Raw genomic sequence first — 9940 nt, 5'->3', positions numbered from 1 at the left:
CCGGGCACGCCTTTGAGAGCCGCTCTTCGAGGCCGCGGACTTTGTCCCTTGTCCCTCTCGGAGACGACGTGGCCAAGAGGGAAATCCCCGCCTGGGCGAGGGGAGCCCCTCATCCCGGCTCGCTTCCCGGCCGGCTCGCTCCGCCGATCCGGGGAACAGCGTGGGGGAGGTGGGGGGGTCCCTCCCGGGGTCCCTCCCGGCACCGGCGGCCATCCCGGAGCTGCCCCGCCGCACGGGATCGAGCCGGAACCGGCGCAATGGCGGAGAGCAGCTGGCTGGAACATCCCGGCTTGGATAAAGCAGCCGGGGAGGAATTCCTGCAGGAAGCCTTCCAGGTGCTGCTGGATGAAGCCGTACGGAAGGGGACGGATGTGACCGAGAAGGTGGGTGAGAGCCGGAGCCCCCGGCGAGGCGGGGGGTGCCGTCCCAAACGGCGCCCGTGGTGCCGGCGTGCCCTGCGCCCGCTCTCCAGGCGCCGAGGCCCGCTGGTTTATTCCCGGAGCTGCGCCGGCTCCGGCGCCGGCTGGCGATTCCCAAAGCCAGCGCGCTCGCCCACGGCTTCTCTAACTTTTATACGTGACAAGGAACGCCGCGCCTCCTCCAGCGATCGTTAAATTCGCCAAGCGCGCCCGTCTCCTACCGCTCCTCTCGTCTTCGCTCCAATTTGAAGGCGCGATATGATTTTAACTTACTACGCGTGCCGGAGGGCGTTTTCCCCGGGAAGGTTTTCCCCGGTTTTTCAACCGAGCCGGTGGTCGCGGTCTCCCCCCGCCGAAACGACCTTCCCCGCCGCTTTCCTTCTTGGCAAACGCGTGGTCGCTCCTCGCGGTTCCGCAGTCGGGACGATAACGCCTCACCCGGGCTCCCGTTCCCGGACAATTTGGCGACGGCAGCGTAGGAGCGGGGCTGCGCAGCCGGCGTTGTAGGGCGGCGGGGGGGTAGGAGCGGGGCGGGGGTCCCGGCGGGGCCGGCTCCCGTCCCCCTTCCCGCAGGTTTGCGACTGGAAGGAGCCCCGGGAGCTGCGGGAGCTGCTGGACCTGGAGCTGCGGAGCGGCGGGGAGCCGCCGGAGAGGCTGCTGGAGCGCTGCCGGGACCTCATCCGCTACAGCGTCAAAACCTGTGAGCACCGCCGCCCGCGGCCCGGCTCCCAGTCCGGCCCCAGCTGCTCCCAGTCCGGCCCCAGCTGCTCCCAGTCCGGCCCCAGCTGCTCCCAATCCGGCCCCAGCTGCCCCCCCGGTTCGGTCCCGGCTGCCCCCAGTCCCCCAGTGTGGTCCCGGCTGCTCCCAGTGTGGTCCCGGCTGCTCCCAGTGTGGTCCCGGCTGCTCCCAGTCCGGCCCCAGCTGCTCCCGGTTTAGTCCCGGCTGCTCCCAGTCCGGCCCCAGCTGCTCCCAGTCCGGTCCCGGCTGCCCCCAGTTCAGTCCCGGCTGCCCCCAGTCCCCCAGTCCGGCCCCTGCTGCTCCCAGTCCGGCCCTGCTGCTCCCAGTTCGGTCCCGCTGCTCCCAGTCTGGCCCCAGCTGCTCCCAGTTCGGCCCCAGCTGCTCCCAGTTTGGTCCCGGCTGCTCCCAGTCCAGCCCCGCTGCTCCCAGTTTGGTCCCGGCTGCTCCCAGTTTGGTCCCGGCTGCTCCCAGTCCAGCCCCGCTGCTCCCAGTTCGGTCCCGGCTGCTCCCAGTTCGGTCCCGCTGCTCCCAGTCCAGCCCCAGCTGCTCCCAGTTCGGTCCCGGCTGCTCCCAGTTCAGCCCCAGCTGCTCCCGGTTTGGTCCCAGCTGCTCCCAACTGGTCCCAGTTTGCAGGCGGTGCCTGGGTGCCAGGCTGCCTCCCCACCCCAGCCGGTCGCTGTCCCGGGGTGACGGGTGCAGGCGTCCCCCCCTCATCCCCATCACACGCAGGGGTCCGGGCGCGTCCCCCCCTCATCCCCATCACACGCAGGGGTCCGGGCGCGTCCCCCCCTCATCCCCATCACACGCAGGGGTCCGGGCGCGTCCCCCCCTCATCCCCATCACACGCAGGGGTCCGGGCGCGTCCCCCCCCTCATCCCCATCACACGCAGGGGTCCGGGCGCGTCCCCCCCTCCCATCCCCATCACACGCAGGGGTCCGGGCGCGTCCCCCCTCATCCCCGCCACACACAGGGGTCCGGGCGCGTCCCCCCCTCCTGTCCCCATCACACGCAGGGGTCCGGGCGCGTCCCCCCCTCATCCCCATCACACGCAGGGGTCCGGGCGCGTCCCCCCTCATCCCCGCCACACGCAGGGGTCCGGGCGCGTCCCCCCCTCATCCCCATCACACGCAGGGGTCCGGGCGCGTCCCCCCTCATCCCCGCCGCACACAGGGGTCCGGGCGCGTCCCCCCCCTCATCCCCATCACACGCAGGGGTCCGGGCGCGTCCCCCCTCATCCCCGCCACACGCAGGGGTCCGGGCGCGTCCCCCCCTCATCCCCATCACACGCAGGGGTCCGGGCGCGTCCCCCCTCATCCCCGCCGCACACAGGGGTCCGGGCGCGTCCCCCCCCTCATCCCCATCACACGCAGGGGTCCGGGCGCGTCCCCCCTCATCCCCGCCACACGCAGGGGTCCGGGCGCGTCCCCCCCTCATCCCCATCACACGCAGGGGTCCGGGCGTGTCCCCCCTCATCCCCGCCGCACACAGGGGTCCGGGCGCGTCCCCCCCTCATCCCCGCCACACGCAGGGGTCCGGGCGCGTCCCCCCTCATCCCCGCCACACGCAGGGGTCCGGGCGCGTCCCCCCCTCATCCCCGCCACACGCAGGGGTCCGGGCGCGTCCCCCCTCATCCCCGCCACACGCAGGGGTCCGGGCGCATCCCCGCTCCCCCGGGTCACCGTTGTCCCCTCACGGCAGCGTCCCCAGGGCCCAAGCCCCCGTGGTGACGGGGGTCCCGTGAGCAGGGGGCCGAGGGGGGGGTCCCGGACCCCCACCCCTGACGCTGTCCCCCGGCTTCTCCGCCCCCAGGTCACCCTCGCTTCTTCAACCAGCTCTTCTCCGGCCTGGACCACCACGCGTTGGCGGGACGCCTCATCACCGAGGCCCTCAACACCAGCCAGTACGTGCCCCAAAATGGGGGGGGGGGGTTGGCCCTAAACCCTCAGTTTTGGGGTGCTGAGGGTTTGGGGAGCCTGGAGGAGGGCGGGGGGGAGCGGTGCCGGCGATCTGCCCCCGCCCCGTAGATACACCTACGAGATCGCCCCGGTGTTCGTGCTGATGGAGGAGGTGGTGCTGGCCAAGCTGCGGGAGCTGGTGGGCTGGAGCAGCGGCGACGGCATCTCTCTCCCCGGGTACCGGCCCCGCTCCCGGCCGCGCCGGTGGCTCGGCCCCGTCCCGCTCCCCCACCCACGACCCCGGCGGTGGTTTGTCACCGGCCCCGGCCGTGACGCGGGCGTCCCTGTCCCCTGGCAGGAGGCTCCATCTCCAACATGTACGCCATGAAACGTGGCCCGCTTCCACCGCTTCCCCGAGAGCCGGCAGAAAGGCAGCTGGGCCCTGCCGCGCCTGGCCCTCTTCGCCTCCCGGGAGGTGCGGAGCCGGGGCTGCCGGCCCCCGGGCGGGGACGGGAAGGGGACGCGGGCTTTGGGATGGGAAAAACCCGTTGGGATCTTGCTCCCCGCTCCGCCAAGATCCGAGCCCCGTCTGCTCCCCCGCTCAGAGCCACTACTCCGTCGAGAAAGGAGCCGCGTTCCTGGGCATCGGCACCGACAACGTGCGCCTGGTCGGCACCGACGGGAGGTGCGTGGGCCGGGGACGATCCCCCGCGTCCTCGCCATCCCCGCCATCCCCGCCATCCCCCGCCATCCCCGCCATCCCCCGCCGTCCCCGCCATCCCCGCCGTCCCCCGCCATCCCCGCCATCCCCCGCCGTCCCCCGCCATCCCTGCCGTCCCCGCCGTCCCCGCCGTCCCTGCCATCCCCGCCGTCCCCGCCATCCCTGCCATCCCCCGCCATCCCTGCCATCCCCCGCCGTCCCTGCCATCCCCCGCCGTCCCTGCCATCCCCGCCGTCCCCCGCGTCCTCGCCGTCCCTGCCGTCCCCGCCGTCCCTGCCGTCCCCGCTGTCCCTGCCATCCCCGCGTCCCCGCCATCCCCCCGCCATCCCCCGCCATCCCCGCGTCCCCGCCGTCCCTGCCATCCCCCGCCATCCCTGCATCCCCGCCGTCCCTGCCATCCCCGCGTCCCCGCCATCCTCGCCATCCCCACCATCCTCGCCGTCCCCCGCCATCCCTGCTTCCTTGCCTCCCTGCCATCCCCACCGTCCCTGCCATCCCCGCCGTCCCTGCCATCCCCGCCGTCCCCGCCATCCCCGCGTCCTCGCTGTCCCCCGCCGTCCCCCCGCCATCCCTGCCGTCCCCGCCGTCCCCCGCCATCCCTGCTTCCTTGCCTCCCTGCCATCCCCACCATCCTCGCCATCCCTGCTTCCCCCGCCATCCCCGCATCCTCGCCGTCCCCGTGTCCTTGCCGTCCCCGCTTCCCCCACCGTCCCTGCTTCCTCGCTGTCCCCCGCTTCCTCACCGTCCCTGCCTCCCTGCCCACCCCCCGCCATCCCTGCTTCCTTGCTGTCCCCCGCCGTCCCCACCATCCCCACCATCCTCACCATCCCTGCTTCCTCGCCATCCCCCACTGTCCCCACTTCCTTGCCGTCCTTGCTGTCCCCGCTTCCTCACTGTCCCCCGCCGTCCCCCGCTTCCTCGCCGTCCCCACTACCTCACTGCCCTTGCTGTCCCTGCTTCCTTGCCATCCCCACTTCCCCCGTCGTCCCCACTTCCTCGCCATCCCCGCCATCCCTGCTTCCTTGCTGTCCCCCGCCGTCCCCCGCCATCCCCACCATCCCCACCATCCTCACCATCCCTCGCCGTCCCCCGCTTCCTCACCATCCCTGCCGTCCCTGCTTCCCTCGCCGTCCCTGCTTCCTCGCCGTCCCTGCTTCCTCGCCGTCCCTGCTTCCTCGCCGTCCCTGCTTCCTCGCCGTCCCCGCTTCCTCGCTGTCCCCGCTTCCTCACCGTCCCTGCCTCCCTGGCCACCCCCCGCCATCCCTGCTTCCTTGCTGTCCCCGCCGTCCCCCGCCATCCCCACCATCCCCACCATCCTCACCATCCTCACCGTCCCCGCTTCCTCACCATCCCTGCCGTCCCCCGCTTCCTTGCCGTCCCCCGCTTCCCTCGCCGTCCCTGCTTCCTCGCCATCCCCACTGTCCCCACTTCCTTGCCGTCCCTGCCATCCCCGCTTCCTCACTGTCCCCCGCCGTCCCTGCTTCCTCGCCATCCTCGCCGTCCCCGCTTCCTCGCCGTCCCCGCTTCCTCACTGTCCTCACCGTCCCCGCTTCCCTTGCCGTCCCCGCCATCCCCGCTTCCTCGCCGTCCCTGCTTCCTCGCCATCCCTGCTGTCCCCGCTTCCTCGCCGTCCCTGCTGTCCCTGCTTCCTCGCCGTCCCTGCTTCCTCGCTGTCCCCGCTTCCTCGCCGTCCCCCGCTTCCCTCGCCATCCCTGCTGTCCCCCGCTTCCTCGCTGTCCCCACTTCCTCACCATCCTCGCTGTCCCTGCTTCCTCGCCATCCCCACTGTCCCCCACTTCCCTTGCCGTCCCTGCCATCCCCGCTTCCTCGCCATCCCTGCTTCCTCGCTGTCCTCGCCGTCCCCGCTTCCTCGCCGTCCCCGCTTCCTCGCCGTCCCCGCTTCCTCGCCGTCCCCACTTCCTCACCGTCCCCCGCTTCCTCGCCATCCCCACTACCTCGCTGTCCTTGCTGTCCCTGCTTCCTCGCCATCCCTGCCATCCCCCCACTTCCCCACTTCCTCTCCATCCCCACTTCCTCTCCATCCCCGCCATCCCCGCCATCCCCACTGACCCCGCCGTCCCCGCCGCGCTGGGTTTTGCTGCCCGTCCGCAGGGGGAAGATGCTCCCCGCCGAGCTGGAGAGGGAGATCCAGAGGGCCAAGGCCGAGGTGAGGCGGGGTGGGGGGCAGCGGGGAGCGTCCGCGGGGTGCCCGGGGTGCTGGGGCAGGGCCGCCTGCGAGGGGCTGCCCCCCATCCCCGTGTCCCCCACTTCATCCCTGTGTCCACTGCCCCATCCCCGTGTCCCCCACTTCATCCCCGTGTCCCCCACTTCATCCCCGTGTCCCCCGCTTCATCCCTGTGTCCCCCACTTCATCCCTGTGTCCCCCGCTTCATCCCCGTGTCCCCCACTTCATCCCCGTGTCCCCCGCTTCATCCCCGTGTCCCCCACTTCATCCCTGTGTCCCCCGCTTCATCCCTGTGTCCCCCACTTCCCGTCCCTGCATCCCCCGCTTCGTCCCTGTGTCCCCCGCTTCATCCCCGTGTCCCCCACCTCCCATCCCTGTGTCCCCCGCTTCATCCCCGTGTCCCCCGCTTCATCCCCGTGTCCCCCACTTCATCCCCGTGTCCCCCACTTCCCGTCCCTGCATCCCCCGCTTCATCCCCATGTCCCCCACTTCATCCCTGTGTCCCCCGCTTCATCCCCGTGTCCCCCACTTCATCCCTGTGTCCCCCGCTTCATCCCTGTGTCCCCCACTTCCCATCCCTGCATCCCCCGCTTCGTCCCCGTGTCCCCCGCTTCGTCCCCGTGTCCCCCACTTCCCATCCCTGCATCCCCCGCTTCGTCCCCGTGTCCCCCACTTCATCCCCATGTCCCCCACTTCCCATCCCCGTGTCCCCCACTTCATCCCCGTGTCCCCCACCTCCCATCCCTGTGTCCCCCACCTTGTCCCCCTGTCCCCCGCTTCATCCCCGTGTCCCCCGCTTCGTCCCCGTGTCCCCCACTTCATCCCCGTGTCCCCCACTTCCCATCCCTGCATCCCCCGCTTCATCCCCGTGTCCCCCACTTCATCCCCGTGTCCCCCACTTCCCATCCCTGTGTCCCCCGCTTCGTCCCCGTGTCCCCCACTTCGTCCCCGTGTCCCCCGCTTCATCCCCGTGTCCCCCGCTTCATCCCTGTGTCCCCCACTTCCCATCCCTGTGTCCCCCACTTCGTCCCCGTGTCCCCCACTTCGTCCCCGTGTCCCCCCGCCTCCCGCCCCGTCCCAGGGCGCGGAGCCTTTCTTCGTCTGCGCCACCTGCGGCACCACCGTGCTGGGCGCCTTCGACCCGCTGGGCAGCATCGCCGACGTCTGCCAGCGCCACGGCCTCTGGCTCCACGTGGACGTGAGTAACGGGGGGGCCAGACCTGGGGCTGGGGGACGCGCGCGTCCCCTTGGGACCCCCGGCCCGGCCCCCGTCTTCCTGGGGTGCCTGCGGGGACGGGGACCCCTCTGGCACCCCTCTCCCTGCCCCGCAGGCAGCCTGGGGCGGCAGCGCCCTGCTCTCCCCAAAACACCGGCACCTCCTGGCCGGCATCGAGAGGCGAGTCACCCTCCGCGGCTGCGAGCCCCCCCAAAACGGGCTCCAAACTCCCCGGTCACGCACCGGGGACCCCCCTCTCCCCGCGCTGGGGGGGTCCCCGTCCCGTGCGCGTCCCCCTCCCCAAAACTCCCCGCTCCCGCAGGGCCGACTCGGTGGCCTGGAACCCGCACAAGATGCTGGCGGTGGGTTTGCAGTGTTCGGCCTTCCTGCTGCGCCACGGCCCCGTAGGTCCCGCCGCCCCTTCCCCTCCGTGGGTCTGCCCCACAGCATCCCCCCCACGCCCCCTTCCCCTCCGTGGGTCTGCCCCACAGCATCCCCCCCACGCCCCCTTCCCCTCTGTGGGTCTGCCCCACGGCATCCGCCCCCCACGCCCCCTTCCCCTCTGTGGGTCTGCCCCACGGCGTCCGCCCCCCACGCCCCCTTCCCTCCGTGGGTCTGCCCCACGGCGTCCCCCCCCCACGCCCCCTTCCCCTCCGTGGGTCTGCCCCATGGCGTCCCGCTCCCATGCCCCCTTCCCCTCTGTGGGTCTGCCCCACGGCGTCCGCCCCCCATGCCCCCTTCCCCTCCGTGGGTCTGCCCCACGGCGTCCCCCCCACGCCCCTTCCCCTCTGTGGGTCTGCCCCACGGTATCCCGCTCCCACGCCCCTTCCCCTCCGTGGGTCTGCCCCACGGTATCCCACTCCCACGCCCCCTTCCCCTCCATGGGTCTGCCCCACAGCATCCCCCCCCACGCCCCCTTCCCCTCCGTGGGTCTGCCCCATGGCGTCCGCCCCCCATGCCCCCTTCCCCTCCGTGGGTCTGCCCCACGGCGTCCCCCCCACGCCCCTTCCCCTCTGTGGGTCTGCCCCACGGTATCCCACTCCCACGCCCCTTCCCCTCCGTGGGTCTGCCCCACGGTATCCCACTCCCACGCCCCTTCCCCTCCGTGGGTCTGCCCCACGGTATCCCGCTCCCACGCCCCTTCCCCTCCGTGGGTCTGCCCAACAGCATCCCCCCCACGCCCCCTTCCCCTCCGTGGGTCTGCCCCACAGCGTCCCCCCCACGCCCCTTCCCCTCTGTGGGTCTGCCCCACGGTATCCCGCTCCCACGCCCCTTCCCCTCCGTGGGTCTGCCCCACGGTATCCCACTCCCACGCCCCCTTCCCCTCCGTGGGTCTGCCCCACAGCATCCCCCCCCACGCCCCCTTCCCCTCCGTGGGTCTGCCCCATGGCGTCCCGCTCCCATGCCCCTTCCCCTCTGTGGGTCTGCCCCACGGCGTCCGCCCCCCATGCCCCCTTCCCCTCCGTGGGTCTGCCCCACGGCGTCCCCCCCACGCCCCTTCCCCTCTGTGGGTCTGCCCCACGGTATCCCGCTCCCACGCCCCTTCCCCTCCGTGGGTCTGCCCCACGGTATCCCACTCCCACGCCCCCTTCCCCTCCATGGGTCTGCCCCACAGCATCCCCCCCCCACGCCCCCTTCCCCTCCGTGGGTCTGCCCCATGGCGTCCCGCCCCCCATGCCCCCTTCCCCTCCGTGGGTCTGCCCCACGGCGTCCCCCCCCACGCCCCCTTCCCCTCCGTGGGTCTGCCCCACGGCGTCCCCCCCACGCCCCTTCCCCTCTGTGGGTCTGCCCCACGGTATCCCACTCCCACGCCCCTTCCCCACCCGTGGGTCTGCCCCACGGTATCCCACTCCCACGCCCCTTCCCCTCCGTGGGTCTGCCCCACGGCGTCCCCCCCACGCCCCTTCCCCTCTGTGGGTCTGCCCCACGGTATCCCGCTCCCACGCCCCTTCCCCTCCGTGGGTCTGCCCCACGGTATCCCACTCCCACGCCCCCTTCCCCTCCATGGGTCTGCCCCACAGCATCCCCCCCCCACGCCCCCTTCCCCTCCGTGGGTCTGCCCCATGGCGTCCGCCCCCCATGCCCCCTTCCCCTCCGTGGGTCTGCCCCACGGCGTCCCCCCCCACGCCCCCTTCCCCTCCGTGGGTCTGCCCCACGGCGTCCCCCCCACGCCCCTTCCCCTCTGTGGGTCTGCCCCACGGTATCCCACTCCCACGCCCCTTCCCCTCCGTGGGTCTGCCCCACGGTATCCCACTCCCACGCCCCTTCCCCTCCGTGGGTCTGCCCAACAGCATCCCCCCCACGCCCCCTTCCCCTCCGTGGGTCTGCCCCACGGTATCCCGCTCCCACGCCCCTTCCCCTCCGTGGGTCTGCCCCACGGTATCCCGCTCCCACGCCCCTTCCCCTCCGTGGGTCTGCCCCACGGCATCCGCCCCCCACGCCCCCTTCCCCTCCATGGGCCTGCCCCACGGCGTCCCCCCCCACGCCCCTTCCCCTCCGTGGGTCTGCCCCACGGCGTCCCCCCCACGCCCCTTCTCCTCTGTGGGTCTGCCCCACGGTATCCCGCTCCCACGCCCCTTCCCCTCCGTGGGTCTGCCCAACAGCATCCCCCCCACGCCCCCTTCCCCTCCGTGGGTCTGCCCCACGGTATCCCACTCCCACGCCCCTTCCCCTCCGTGGGTCTGCCCCACGGCGTCCCCCCCACGCCCCTTCCCCTCTGTGGGTCTGCCCCACGGTATCCCGCTCCCACGCCCCTTCCCCTCCGT

General features: G+C 72.7%; 1 protein-coding gene across 1 annotated transcript in view; it reads left to right on the top strand.

Annotated features, from left to right (window-relative positions):
• Positions 1–257: 257 nt before the first annotated feature.
• Positions 258–9940, top strand: part of CSAD (cysteine sulfinic acid decarboxylase) — a 10794-nt gene continuing 1111 nt past the window's right edge. The window contains 11 exon segments of the mRNA XM_075724868.1: positions 258–383; positions 993–1119; positions 2968–3058; positions 3183–3301; positions 3412–3440; positions 3442–3528; positions 3659–3738; positions 5887–5941; positions 7041–7157; positions 7291–7355; positions 7498–7579. Of these exon segments, the coding sequence (XP_075580983.1) occupies positions 258–383; positions 993–1119; positions 2968–3058; positions 3183–3301; positions 3412–3440; positions 3442–3528; positions 3659–3738; positions 5887–5941; positions 7041–7157; positions 7291–7355; positions 7498–7579 (978 nt within the window).

The sequence above is a fragment of the Pelecanus crispus genome, chromosome 26 (genome assembly GCF_030463565.1).
Source record: "Pelecanus crispus isolate bPelCri1 chromosome 26, bPelCri1.pri, whole genome shotgun sequence".
Lineage (NCBI taxonomy): Eukaryota > Metazoa > Chordata > Aves > Pelecaniformes > Pelecanidae > Pelecanus > Pelecanus crispus.
This window is presented reverse-complemented; position numbering and strand designations above follow the sequence as displayed.